Source organism: Pongo abelii, chromosome 15, assembly GCF_028885655.2.
Source record: "Pongo abelii isolate AG06213 chromosome 15, NHGRI_mPonAbe1-v2.0_pri, whole genome shotgun sequence".
Taxonomy (NCBI): domain Eukaryota; kingdom Metazoa; phylum Chordata; class Mammalia; order Primates; family Hominidae; genus Pongo; species Pongo abelii.
In genome coordinates this window covers 68,188,947-68,201,056 of record NC_072000.2, presented here as the reverse complement: position 1 = coordinate 68,201,056, position 12,110 = coordinate 68,188,947, and the positions used below count along the sequence as shown (strand labels likewise).

The window sequence follows — 12,110 nt, the reverse complement described above, 5'->3', positions numbered from 1 at the left end:
TCAAGATACGTCTTTGTCATACAATCAAAACACTGAATAATAGGTGCCTATTATGTGCAAAGTGTTAAAAAGAATAGAAGAATCATTTAGAATGTACCCACATGAATCTAATGCTAATATTTAAAATTCAGAGCAAAACTTTGTGTTGATGAGAAATTCATCTAGTGTACTATCTTGAATATAGCAGAAAATCAATATTTAGTAAATGCATAACCAAATATGACTAATTTTAAAACTCTAGACTGAAAAGGAATTTGATGTACTGCAGCAGCTACTTTGAACTAGAATAAATCTAGGTGAACGATGTACAGTTTATCAGTCGTTATCCTAATGGGCTACACAAGAAGCATTCACTCAATCATTCATTCATCCAACTAACAGCCAAGTACTAGGATAGATTTTGAAGTTACATAAAGGAGTAACATACAGGCCTTTCAAGGTTCTACAGTCTAGTGGGTAAAACTGTCCCTGAGGGCCCACCAAGTGAGGGTCAATTCAAATTATAAATGGATTTCTCCACTAAAGAAGGACATTCTCATTTATTATGACTGGTCAGAGCTTTAATTACCTAAGAGTCATCTGAATACCAGTGGAATTTCTGACAGAGGACACTGATTAATCACACTGTAATTAACATTAATTTTTTTTAAATGTATATCATGTCTGGACACTGTTTAGTACCTGCAGTTTCTGCAATTTTTCCTCAACAGCTATTTGATCCACAGCCTTATCAGAAAAACTGACAAATTCCTTGGAGAAATTGTCCAATGTGGTATTCAGGTCTGTGATGCAAACCTGGTATGAATCATGTTCTCGAACGTGACCTTCCAAGTTTTGCACAGAATCCTAAAAATAAAGCCACAGACAATTTATAAATTATTTCTCTCTGATTGTTTTCACTCACAAAATTATTAAATGACTAATAAACACTTGTTTACCAGTTTCATCTTGAAACAGGAATATGGCTATAAATTAGAGTTCTTAAGATTTTAGGGTTTGAGATATTTCACTGCAAAGTCTCCATCTCCCCCCCCCAAAAAATGACTCTTATTGAAAACAATGTTTTTTCCATGCTTCTTTGCCTTCATTTCCCCTTCATGAAGGTAATTTATTTGTCAAGATGTTTATAAAATGAAATAGCTACAAATTATATCATTAAATTCCAAACATTCATGATAAAACAGCTTCCTTAATTATCCTTTGCAATAAAACCAACTACCAATTTCCACACTTGGAAATGAGACCATATGAGATCAAACTAACCTCAGATTCATGTCTTAACAATCAAACTCCAAACCTGTGTGTTAGGAAAATGTAATCCTAACTCAAAAGTAAAACCACCTTTAGTTTCTCTCCCTGGGATAGGAAAATACAATGACCACAGCGGATCAAAAAGCAGCAACTACTAAATTAAACAATTTACAGAAGAACAGGTCTATCTTAACCCCTGCCCAACTTCTGCTATCTGTACAAGCAGGATTTCTTACCCAGGCAATCTTTACATGGAATCTGGCTTTCAGTGTACAAAGAATTATAAACAGTTCTATTAAAAGAATATACTCCCTCATGACAAGCTGACATTTTACCTCATAATTATTATTTTTTTGAGATGGAGTCTCACTCTGTTGCCAGGCTGGAGTACAGTGGTGCAACCTCTACTTCCTGGGTTCAAGTGACTCTCCTGTCTCAGCCTCCCCAGTAGGTGGGACTACAGGCGCGTGCCACCAAGCCCAGCTAATTTTTGTATTTTTAGTAGAGACGTGGTTTCACCATGTTAGCCAGGATGATCTCAATCTTCTGACCTTGTGATCCACCCACCTCAGCCTCCCAAAGTGCTGGGATTACAGGCGGGAGCCACCGTGCCCAGCCTGCCTTGTAATTATTTTACTGAAGATCAGGCAGGAAGATCTGAGGGAGGGGCACTGATAAGAAGGTGGATATAAGATAACTGACATAAACTGCTAACAATAGATGATGGACGGATGGATAATATTGGCACTGTTACCGTCATAGAGATGCCTGAAAAATCTTAACCCATTCTACCCCTAAAGAGGGGAATTTTGATGAGAGAATATAATATCATCATCAAATAATACAATAGCAAAATGAGCTGGATTTATTCCTCCATCCTTGAGAGTTAGGATTTTCATCTAAAAATGATAAATTAGGAGCTGGGCGCAGCGGCTCGCGCAGGTAATCCGAGCTATTCCAGAGGCTGAGGCAGGAGGATTGTATAAGGCCAGGAGGTCTAGACCAGCTTGGGCAACAAAGCGAGACCCCATTTCTACAAAAATAAAAAAATTAGCTGGGTGTAGTGGCGCATGCCTGTAGTCCTAGCTACTAGGTAGGCTGAGGTGGGAGGATCGCTTGAGCCTAGGAGTTCAGGCTGCAGTGAACTATGATTGCAACACTGCACTCTAGCGTGGGTGACAGAGCAAGACACTGTCTCTAAAAATAAATAAACAAACAAACAAGATCAATCAAATTAGAAAGCTCTTCGTTTACCAAAAGAACAACAACAGGCCAGGTGTGGCTCACGTCTGTAGTCCCAGCACTTTGGGAGGCCAAGGCAGGAGGATCACTTGAGCCCAGGAGTTCAACACCAGCCTCGGCAACATGGCAAAACCCCATCTCTAAGAAAAATACAAAAACGAGCCAGGTGTAGTGGCAAGTGCCTGTAGTCCCAACTACTCGGGAGGCTGAAGCAGGAGGATCACCTGAGCCCGCAAAGGTTGACGCTGCAGTGAGCTGAGATCATGCCACTGCACTCCAGCCTGGGCAAAGAGTGAGACCCTGTCTCAAAAAAATAAAATAAAATAAAACAAAACAAAATGAACAACAACAACAGAAAGTTCCACATACGTCTTGCATACTTATGTATAATTAGAACAATCATTTAAAGCATTATTTTGACCACCTCACCTGCAGTTGTTGAAGAAGACTTTCGTGTAGATGCTTTATTTCCAGCCAAGGCTCTTCACTGAAGCTGGGATTTTTAGTGCACTCCAAGAGGTAGTTTCCTTGAGATTTTAACTCCTTTAGCAAGGATGTCAAATCTTGGGCTTTCTTGAGGAATTTCTTATAAATCTTTAACTGAGCTTTCTTCTCCTGCAGACCATGTTGTAGAGCAAAGCCTGCTTCCTGTTTCTTCTTTAGTTCTATGAGCATTAATCTCAGATCCTCCTTACTTTGTAAATATTTCTCTCCTTCTAGTAGAAGCTTTTCTTGATGGCTAAATTTCACAAAATATTTTATAAATGAAATGGTATTTAGCAAAATGGACTAGCATTTTGCATATTATGTAACATACATCCTAATAAACATTAAGATAACACTAATATACATTGTTCCCAGAGACTCTTTTGATATTAGAACATTCTAAATAACACTGTTTAGCTTAGAAACCAAGACAGAAATTATTACTAAAAAATAATTGTTTTCTGTTACATAATTTGACCAGAGAATATTTAATAATTTAGATTTCAAACAAGTCCCAACAGTTTCTATGAAAGCAATTATGTTTTCCCATACTTTACTTCTTCATAAAGTAAAATAAACATTCCGTATATTAACCGACTAACTAGTTTATGCTTTCTATAGCTTAAAATTAAGATCTGATTGGCTCTTCAGATAAACATAAAATTCACATTTCTAAATATTAAATGTACCATTGTAGACATGATATGAATTAAGAATTTTCACTGGAATTACATCCATTGGATTCAGCCACCATTTATCAATGTTCACATATTTAAGAATTTCTTAAAATAAATATTTAAGAGCATTAATTATTCTACAGTGATACCATGCAGATAATGAGGTTGTCTGGTTTTGGTTTCTGTCTCTGATACTGTGGATGTCCCTGACATTACTGACTTTCTCTCCAGCAGATATTATATCCAAACCCAGGAGGCAGACAAAACATACTTGTTATGGCTTCACTGGGAAACGGGATATGATGCAAGTGGTGCAGGCATGCCCTTTACCTTAGGTAGGTGCTAGCTAAATGGAGTGTGTTGTCCCACTGGTTGCTGATGTCAGCGAGGGTCTTCTGAATCAGCGGGGCCTCGCTGCTCTCAGCCTGCTTCATGATGGTCTCTATTCTGGCATCCCCTTCAGGCTTCAGCAAAATGATTTCCTGAATTAAATAAAAGAGATTTTACAAGTCATTTGCATTACTTAGAGATACTACATGGTATCTCTTTATTTGTAAGCTTTATATAGAGATTCTATCTGTAGTGTATATTTCAACATAATCTTTTCATTTCTATATGTACCCAAAAGACAAAGATATCTCTCTTCATATTATATAGAGTTAGTTCTCCATAAATATTTGTCAGTTTGAGCTGACTGCATTCCTGCTCTTCTCTGGATTTTCAATACTTTCTTTATGTCCCCAAAACCCTGGCAAAACCTCTTCCTATCCACTCTATTATTTATGGATGGAGAGTTATGATAACAATCTGACAAGACATTTTTATAACCTAAGCATAGACTTATGACTTCCCATAGGAAAATACAGTGTCCCTCATGCCAACTCTTGTTTCTCTACCATGACATAATTAATTCTCATTCTCACTTTCTCTGGCAAAAATCTGGATATGATCCCAAATGATTCTGATTATTTACTAAGTCTCACCAACCTTAAGAGCTCACGATTTTTGGCCATTTCTTCCTCTAAGAATGCTTCAGTGAATGTGATTTCAGTTCTCCTAGAGTTCCTTTTAAGCACAAGTGCTTCTGTCCCCTGTATTTTTATCTAGTGATTGAATTTTTAAATTTACTATAATTAAATTTTAATTTTTAAAAATGTTTACTGAATCTCCCCTTAGATAAAAAGGGAGCCCAAGGGAGCTTGAGACTTCCTTGCTTTCCCCTCCCACTATCTAATAAACTTTTATGAACCATACACATTCATTCTGAAGAACTCCCCTGCCTCGACATTGCTGATGCTTCTGCTATACTGACATATGTTCTTTTGACATCCTAGCAAACTCCCTCCCACTAGCAGCTCTGATTCATTGTCTTTATTTCAATTCTTCTGCACTCAGTGAAGATGGACAATAGGCACTGCTCTAAGACAGGACATGCTTTCTCTCTTTCATGTGCATCAAAGTAATTTTAGATCCGTCACAACCCATCTTTTTTGTAAGCTCAGTGATCTGAATTTCTTCAACCATTCCACAGGGATCTGATTTTCCATTAAGAAGCACATTTTTACAGTTTTCCTCTACATCTTTTCAAAACTAGAGTTCACTCGGACTTCTGAAATTTAGTTTCCATAGTTATACCTTGATTTTTTGGATTCTTTCCTCAAGTGGCATTTTGCCTTCAGATGAATTCAAAACCATAAGGGACTCTTTAATCTCTTTTATCCAATGAATTACATCATGTGCAAGATCATTAAAGCTCTGGTCCTCTGTGGGTGGTAACTTATCCTCTTCCTCGATTTCACTTAGTTGTCTCAGTAATGTCTGGTATCTACCCATCAAACATGTTGATTCCATTATTATTTCTTCTTCTTCAGTAAACCCATATTCCTTCAAAGAGTTGTTCAACTGGGCCACAGATTCAAACTGTTCCCTGTAAATTCCAAATACCATTTAAAGTTTATAGGAGTAAACACACCATGGAAGAAACCATAATCTCAGGTAATGTATTTCATACAAGATCAGCTATACCTCTTTCTAGCTAAAGCTTGGCAGAACAGCTCAGTTTTCTCTCCTGATTCTTCCATTCCTTTCCATTTCTCTTCTTGATTAGTCAACCACTTACTCAGGTTTCTGTGGTCATCCCGGAGTCTAAAAGAGCATTACACATGTTTAAATACAAAATAAGCAAAAAGTGTTTATACCAAAGAAAAGGATGGCACAAACCTTGTGACTCAACCAGGTTTTTATAATATATGTTTGTTATAATTTAAAGAGAATTAATTTGTAATATAAAAAATCTAATTAACAGCCTGTATGATTGCGGGGTTCTACGGTATTAAAGAAAACCACACAAACATCTCATAGAGAACAGGAAACAAACAGAAAACTTTTTTCAGACTATCCCATGAACCTTTGCTACATTAGACAATGTGAAGATTTTTCCCGAATTTTTATATTTCTAGCACCAAACCTGGATTGAAAAGTACGCCTTTTGTGTGTGAAATTTGTGTGTACTGCGTATCCCAGTGCTCTCTGCGCTGAGGCAGAGTACAAATAAAGATATGGTTAGAAAACATGTTATTTAGATATCATTTTTATTTCCTACCTCAGTAGCTGCTCCAAGGAGTCTTCAAGCTCCTTTGCTCGAGCCTGGCCTATGGACTCCATTTTTTCTAATTCGAATTCCTGACCCACGAGCCAACTGGTAAGCTCCTTCACATGTGCTTTGGGCAGATGCTTCTTCACATGCTTCAGTACACTGTCCACCTGCTTTATTTTACTGTTTCTTCCTTCAAGACTCAAGAAATCCTTCAGAAAGACAGAAAGTCCATTACAATCTCCTGGCAAGTCTGAATGTGCTCTCTGCCACCCTCACGACACTTTTCCAAACCAGTACACAGACATACCACCTTAAGATCCTATACGAAAGAAGGGTGATGGAGATGTGGCTATCTCCAATGGCAGATGATTTATAATAGCTCTGACTTCTTGGGAATTACATCAAGCAAAGTAACACAGAGCTACCAGGAAGATCAGCAGGAGCACGACCAGGAAAGCTACAGTTTCCTATCCTGGCTGCGTCCAACTTCTCCACAGACTATTCTCTATTTAACGTTGCCCAAATAAGAATTTTATCTCAATGTTTACGTTTCAAGGTTTGGGCATCAATTGTTAAGGCCCAAGCAATGGGCAAAATTAAAGGCAAACAAGCAAACAAAAAAAGATGAGACTTCAAATTGTTAGAATAGGGGTGATTCTATCAGTAAAGAATGGTACCATCAAAGCAAGGAATTAAACAGTGAACATTTAGTGCCATTGATAAGATTAAGAACATAACTTATCATCAAAACATTAAAGTAATAGATAGTCTACCCTAAAGTGATCAAGATTTTAGGGTACCACAGGCCTTTCATACGCCCCCGTGAACTCTGCCTTTCATTTCAGGATATCCTCCACTACGTTCCAACCAGAAATGTACTGAAGTTCAGCAGCAATTTTTAAAAGAAATATAACTGGAAAAAGATGTATAAACAAGTCAAAATACCTCTTTCAAGAAAGGGGATTTTAAAGTCCAAATTAGGTCTTTATTTTTTATCAAATATGATTTCAACACAACTGAATTCCCCAGTGGACACTAAACAGCATCTTAGAATATATGTAAAAGTAGAGATTCTGTAAGCCATTTGTACACATACCCAATAAATAGAGTCTTAAATATTTGGAAAAAGGCCAAGTTATTTGGGAATATTATCTCTTATGTGAAAATATTAGTAAGTCAAAGTACTTATTACTCTATCTCTTTTTTATTTGAGACAGGGTCTCACTCTGTCGCCCAGGCTGGAGTGCTGGAGTGCAGTGGCATGATCTCAGCTCACTACACCCTCCTCCTCCCAGGCTCAAGCGATCCTCTCACCTGGGACTACAGGTACTTGCTGCCACACCCAGCTAATTTTTGTATTTTTTGTAGAGACAAGGTTTCACCATGAGCTTGGTGAACCTTTCACCAAGGTTCGAGACCCAGGCTGGTCTCGCACTCTTGAGCTCAAGCGATCCACCAGCCTCGGCCTCCCAAAATGCTAGGATTACAGGTGTGAGCTACCGCGCCCAGCCTCCCTATTTATTTTGATACAGTTCTATGCCTCCAGTATTTTAGTATTGAAAATTTTTATTAAAAATATACATATATCTCTTACAGAAAGTTTTTGTAGCTTTTGTTCCACACTCTTTTTTGTTTCTGATGATTCAAAACACTCCTTAAGGTTCATTTGAATGTTGCTGAACCAGTCATTAAAGTTCTTGCATTGATCTGCAGGGGGAAAAAAAAGCTCTATTCATTCAAGGAAGACTTCATACATCTTGTTAAAGTGAGAGATTTTGAAACTTGTTTCCCATGCCATAGATATACATCATTGTGAAAGTGGTAATAACCTCTGAAACCCAATTTTGAGGGCTAATAAAGCCTAGACAAGGTTTCACCATAAACTTGGTGAACCTTTCACCAAGGTTTGAGACCCAGGCTGGTCTCAAACTCTTGAGCTCAAGCAATCCACCCGCCTCGGCCTCCCAAAGTGCTAGAATTACAGGCGTGAGCTACTGCGCCCGGCCTCCCTATTTATTTAGATACAGTTCTATGCCTCCAGTGTTTTTACTACAATTAATCAAATAATTGTAGTGTATTTTCTATACCAAACGTCCAAGCATACAGGACACTCAAAGACACTGCCTGGACCGCTTGTGCACCAGTATTTCCCCAGACTCACCAACCACAATGAGCAGGTCAAACACTAGGACCTTAGTGACTTACCTTCAAGAAAGAAATAAAGGTTTGGAGCTTGCAAGAACTAGATGTTATTTATGTCAAGCATAAATCAGTCTTTGCTCCCAAAAGATTTATCTGATTATTATTTCCTTAAACGTAGTCTGTGCAAACCATCTCTAAGTCAGGCTTAGATTAGCTTTTGTGTTCACAGTACTACATTCATACTTCAAGAGTCCCAGAAACAAAATAAGAGAAATGTTGCACTCACCATTCAATAACTTAGAAAAGTGATCTTGCAAAACACTTTTTTTGGTATTAAATAAATCACTGACACTTTCATATTGCTTTTTCAATTCAGAGAGTTCAGGAGTCAGACAACCTATTTGATTCTCAAGTAATATCATACTGTGTTTTTGCTGTAGAATTTGCTGTTGTATCTCCTAAATGTATAAACAAACAACAACCATTAAATCTTAAAACAGGCTCAAATTACACAAAGCATATTAGATCTCAAATGTTTTGTAAAAATCTCAATGACTCTCTGTTGAGTGGATTCACTTTCTCTTTGCTAGTAAATGTATGATACAATGTAAGTTAATATCAAATAATTATCATGCACAAGGCAATTCAAAGACGAAAATGCTAAATATACAAAAGCGGTTTTTCTGAGTTTTCTTCTTCGACTTTTTTTTTTCTATTTTTATTAACTCTAAGAGCTCAAGACAACTGCAAATAGTGTGAAAATAAATCTGAACCACAGAAGACAAGCAGCTCGATAGCACCTCTAGTTTAGTGAAGATCTCCAAGCTGTCAGAAGGAGACAGGGCTTTTAAGAGGGATTCAGTCATCCCGATCTGGGTCTTGGCTTGGTCGAGATCCTCCCTTAGCTCAGCAGTGCTGCCACTGAGTGCATGGCAGTTGGAGTCTCCTGTTAAGCACTTCTGTACATGTTCCATCTTGTTCAAAATAGAGGACTCCATGACCTGAAATCATGAAATATATGAAGTTGTATAACGGTCATTATTTAACTAGATTTAAGACAACTGCATTGCTAAAGAATGGGTTGAGATTACTTCATTTCAATGTGAAATGCATTCTTCTCATTGTTCTACATTTTTCTATGTCACTGATACAATTTGAATTTTGCCTTTAAAGGATAAAGCATAACATAAAAAAAAAAACTGAAATGGATATTCTTCTTTCTAAGAGACAAACTTGATCCTTCCCCTCAACACAAGTTTAATCTAGCATACCAACTAAGGTGCTGTCTCATGGTGCTCATGACATAAAATATAAAGAAAAATATATAGAAAAAAATTAAATAGCCTGCTTTTTATTGAGTGTTTATGACGTACACAGCATTGTGGTAAGCACTTTGTGTACAAAATACAGGCTTAAGAATGTTAAGTAACTTGTCCAAGATTATAAAGCTAGTAGGTAGTACAGCCGGAACCTCACCCAGAAGGTCTTAACTCCAGCACTCATATTCAACCACTATGTTCCTAGATCTACGAAAAACAAAAACAAATCTCTTCACACAACAGAAAACCATACTTGGGGCAATCTCTCTCTTTCTCCATCTAGCAAATAATAAACCTAGGATGACTTCAGTGAAATTCTCCTTCCTATACCCAAGAAACACATAGAAAATCACCATTACTTTACACAGACGCACAGGCAACATTTGCCCTCCATACCTGAGGCCTCTGAAATAGGTGAGGGGAGAATAAAGGAACACAAAAATATAATATCATTCATGCTAAATATGGAATAAATATATTTAACTATATCAACTATTAGAAATTTGGTGGGACTTAACATAGGAATTGAATAAATAATCCTAATTTTATTTTAGGCTTTATGTTTAGAATGCATGGTTTTTAAGCATTATTTTAGAGGCCATAGGGCAAGCTTGTCCAATCCACGGCCCAACACAAATTCCTAAATTTTCTTAAAACATTATGAAATTTTTTTGCTATTGGTAGTGTATTTCATGTGTGGCCCAAGACAATTCTTTTTCCAATATGGCCCAGGGAAGCCAAAAGACTGGACACCCCTGTTATAGAGAATCTTTAATTGGGCCTTTTTTTTCTTCTTTTAGAGACAGGGTCTTGCTCTGTCGCCCAGGCTGGAGGGCAGTGATATGATTATGGCTTACTGAAGCCTCAATAACTGAAACTTTTAAATAAGAATTCTTACCTGCAATTCAAGAGGTATTTCACTGCTTTGGAGCAAAAACTGTATTTCAGCCACTCTTCTAGAAAATTCTGAAGTTTTTTGTTCATGGACTTGTAATTCTTCCTAAAACATGTAATTTTAAAGGATAGTCTTTTTATTTCATACCTTATTTTCTGATACCCATAATTACTACTGTTTATATAGAGGAATTGAGGGAGCCCTTGAATTTCCCATAATCATGTGTGTTTTGTCAGAGTCCTAGAAGTTACAAATCCAAGTGCCTTCAGGGGTCAGGCAAATGCTACAACCAAGCGTCTTTCTAGGTATAAGACAAGAGAAAGGCTAGGCCTGTGCCATGAGAGAATGCATGGTCTGCCTTAAAGCATTCAATTTCATAAATATATTTATAAAATTGCATACCCCGTGTGTGCACATCTGCACGCATGCACACACACACACACACACACACACGGACACAAAATTTTAGCAGATTTTGGCACACAGCTGTCAGTTTACAATTCTTAACTTCAGATTTTTAAACAACCTGTAATCCAAGACAAATTTAAAGGACTTTTAGAAATGATTCATTTATACTTAGAAAATCATAGTTTTACTTAATACCTATTATAATTTATCCAGGAAACTTGAAATCTCCAAACAGTTAAAAAAACTTTCTCCAAATATGTAAAAATAAATACATGAATTAAAAAGGGAATAAAATAGTGAGAATTAGAGACAAAACAAGATCTGAGGGATTAGCACACATTTTTATATTACGTCGAATCACATATAACTGGCAACAGTTGGCTGTTTTCCGACCTAGCAAGAGAGCAAATTTTTTTTTTTTTTTGAGACGGAGTCCCCCTTTGTCATCCAGGATGGAGTACAGTGGTGCAATCTCTGCTCACTGTAACCTCTGCTTCCCCAGTTCAAGCTATTCTCCTGCCTCGGCCTCCCACGTAGCTGGGATTAAAGGCGCACACCACCACACCCAGCTAATATTTTTGTATTTTTAGTATAGACAGGGTTTCACCATGTTGGCCAGGCTGGTCTCAAACTCCTGACCTCAAGTGATCCGCCTGCTTCAGCCTCCAAAGTGCTGGGATTACAGGTGTGAGCCACCACACTCAGCTGACAACAAATTTATATGATCCAAACAAATAATATGTAAACAAACAAGCAATTAGGAAGAATTCTTCCTAGAGTTGAAAGAGAAATAACTTTGATTCTTTCCAGATGCCACAATCTGAGATTGTTTTAAAAAGTAGCTTTTCTTGAAGCTCTATAAAGATGGTGATACTCAGCCATGTATTTTTTCTAATCTTTATAAGGCATTGTTTAATTCAAATATAAAGAAGGCCATCTAAAATCATGGTCTAGATCGGAGGTTAACAAACTATAGCCGGAGAGCTGATAGCCTGTTTTTATAAATAAAGTTTTTACTGGAAACCAGCTGCTTTCAAGCATTTATATTGTCTCTCGCTGTTTTCATTCTCCAACAGCAGGGTTGAACAGTTGTG

General features: G+C 37.3%; 1 protein-coding gene across 13 annotated transcripts in view; it reads right to left on the bottom strand.

Annotated features, from left to right (window-relative positions):
• SYNE2 (spectrin repeat containing nuclear envelope protein 2) overlaps window positions 1–12,110 on the bottom strand; it is a 368,208-nt gene that overhangs the window by 190,210 nt on the left and 165,888 nt on the right. For all 13 annotated transcript variants that reach the window (XM_054530190.2, XM_054530185.2, XM_054530188.2 and 10 more), the window contains 10 exons: window positions 10,612–10,713; window positions 9,195–9,395; window positions 8,681–8,852; window positions 7,847–7,959; window positions 6,259–6,461; window positions 5,682–5,801; window positions 5,292–5,583; window positions 3,987–4,138; window positions 2,923–3,232; window positions 682–846 (listed from right to left, as the gene is read on the bottom strand). In XM_054530190.2, the coding sequence (XP_054386165.2) occupies window positions 682–846; window positions 2,923–3,232; window positions 3,987–4,138; window positions 5,292–5,583; window positions 5,682–5,801; window positions 6,259–6,461; window positions 7,847–7,959; window positions 8,681–8,852; window positions 9,195–9,395; window positions 10,612–10,713 (1,830 nt within the window). The remainder of the gene's footprint in view (window positions 1–681; window positions 847–2,922; window positions 3,233–3,986; window positions 4,139–5,291; window positions 5,584–5,681; window positions 5,802–6,258; window positions 6,462–7,846; window positions 7,960–8,680; window positions 8,853–9,194; window positions 9,396–10,611; window positions 10,714–12,110) is intronic.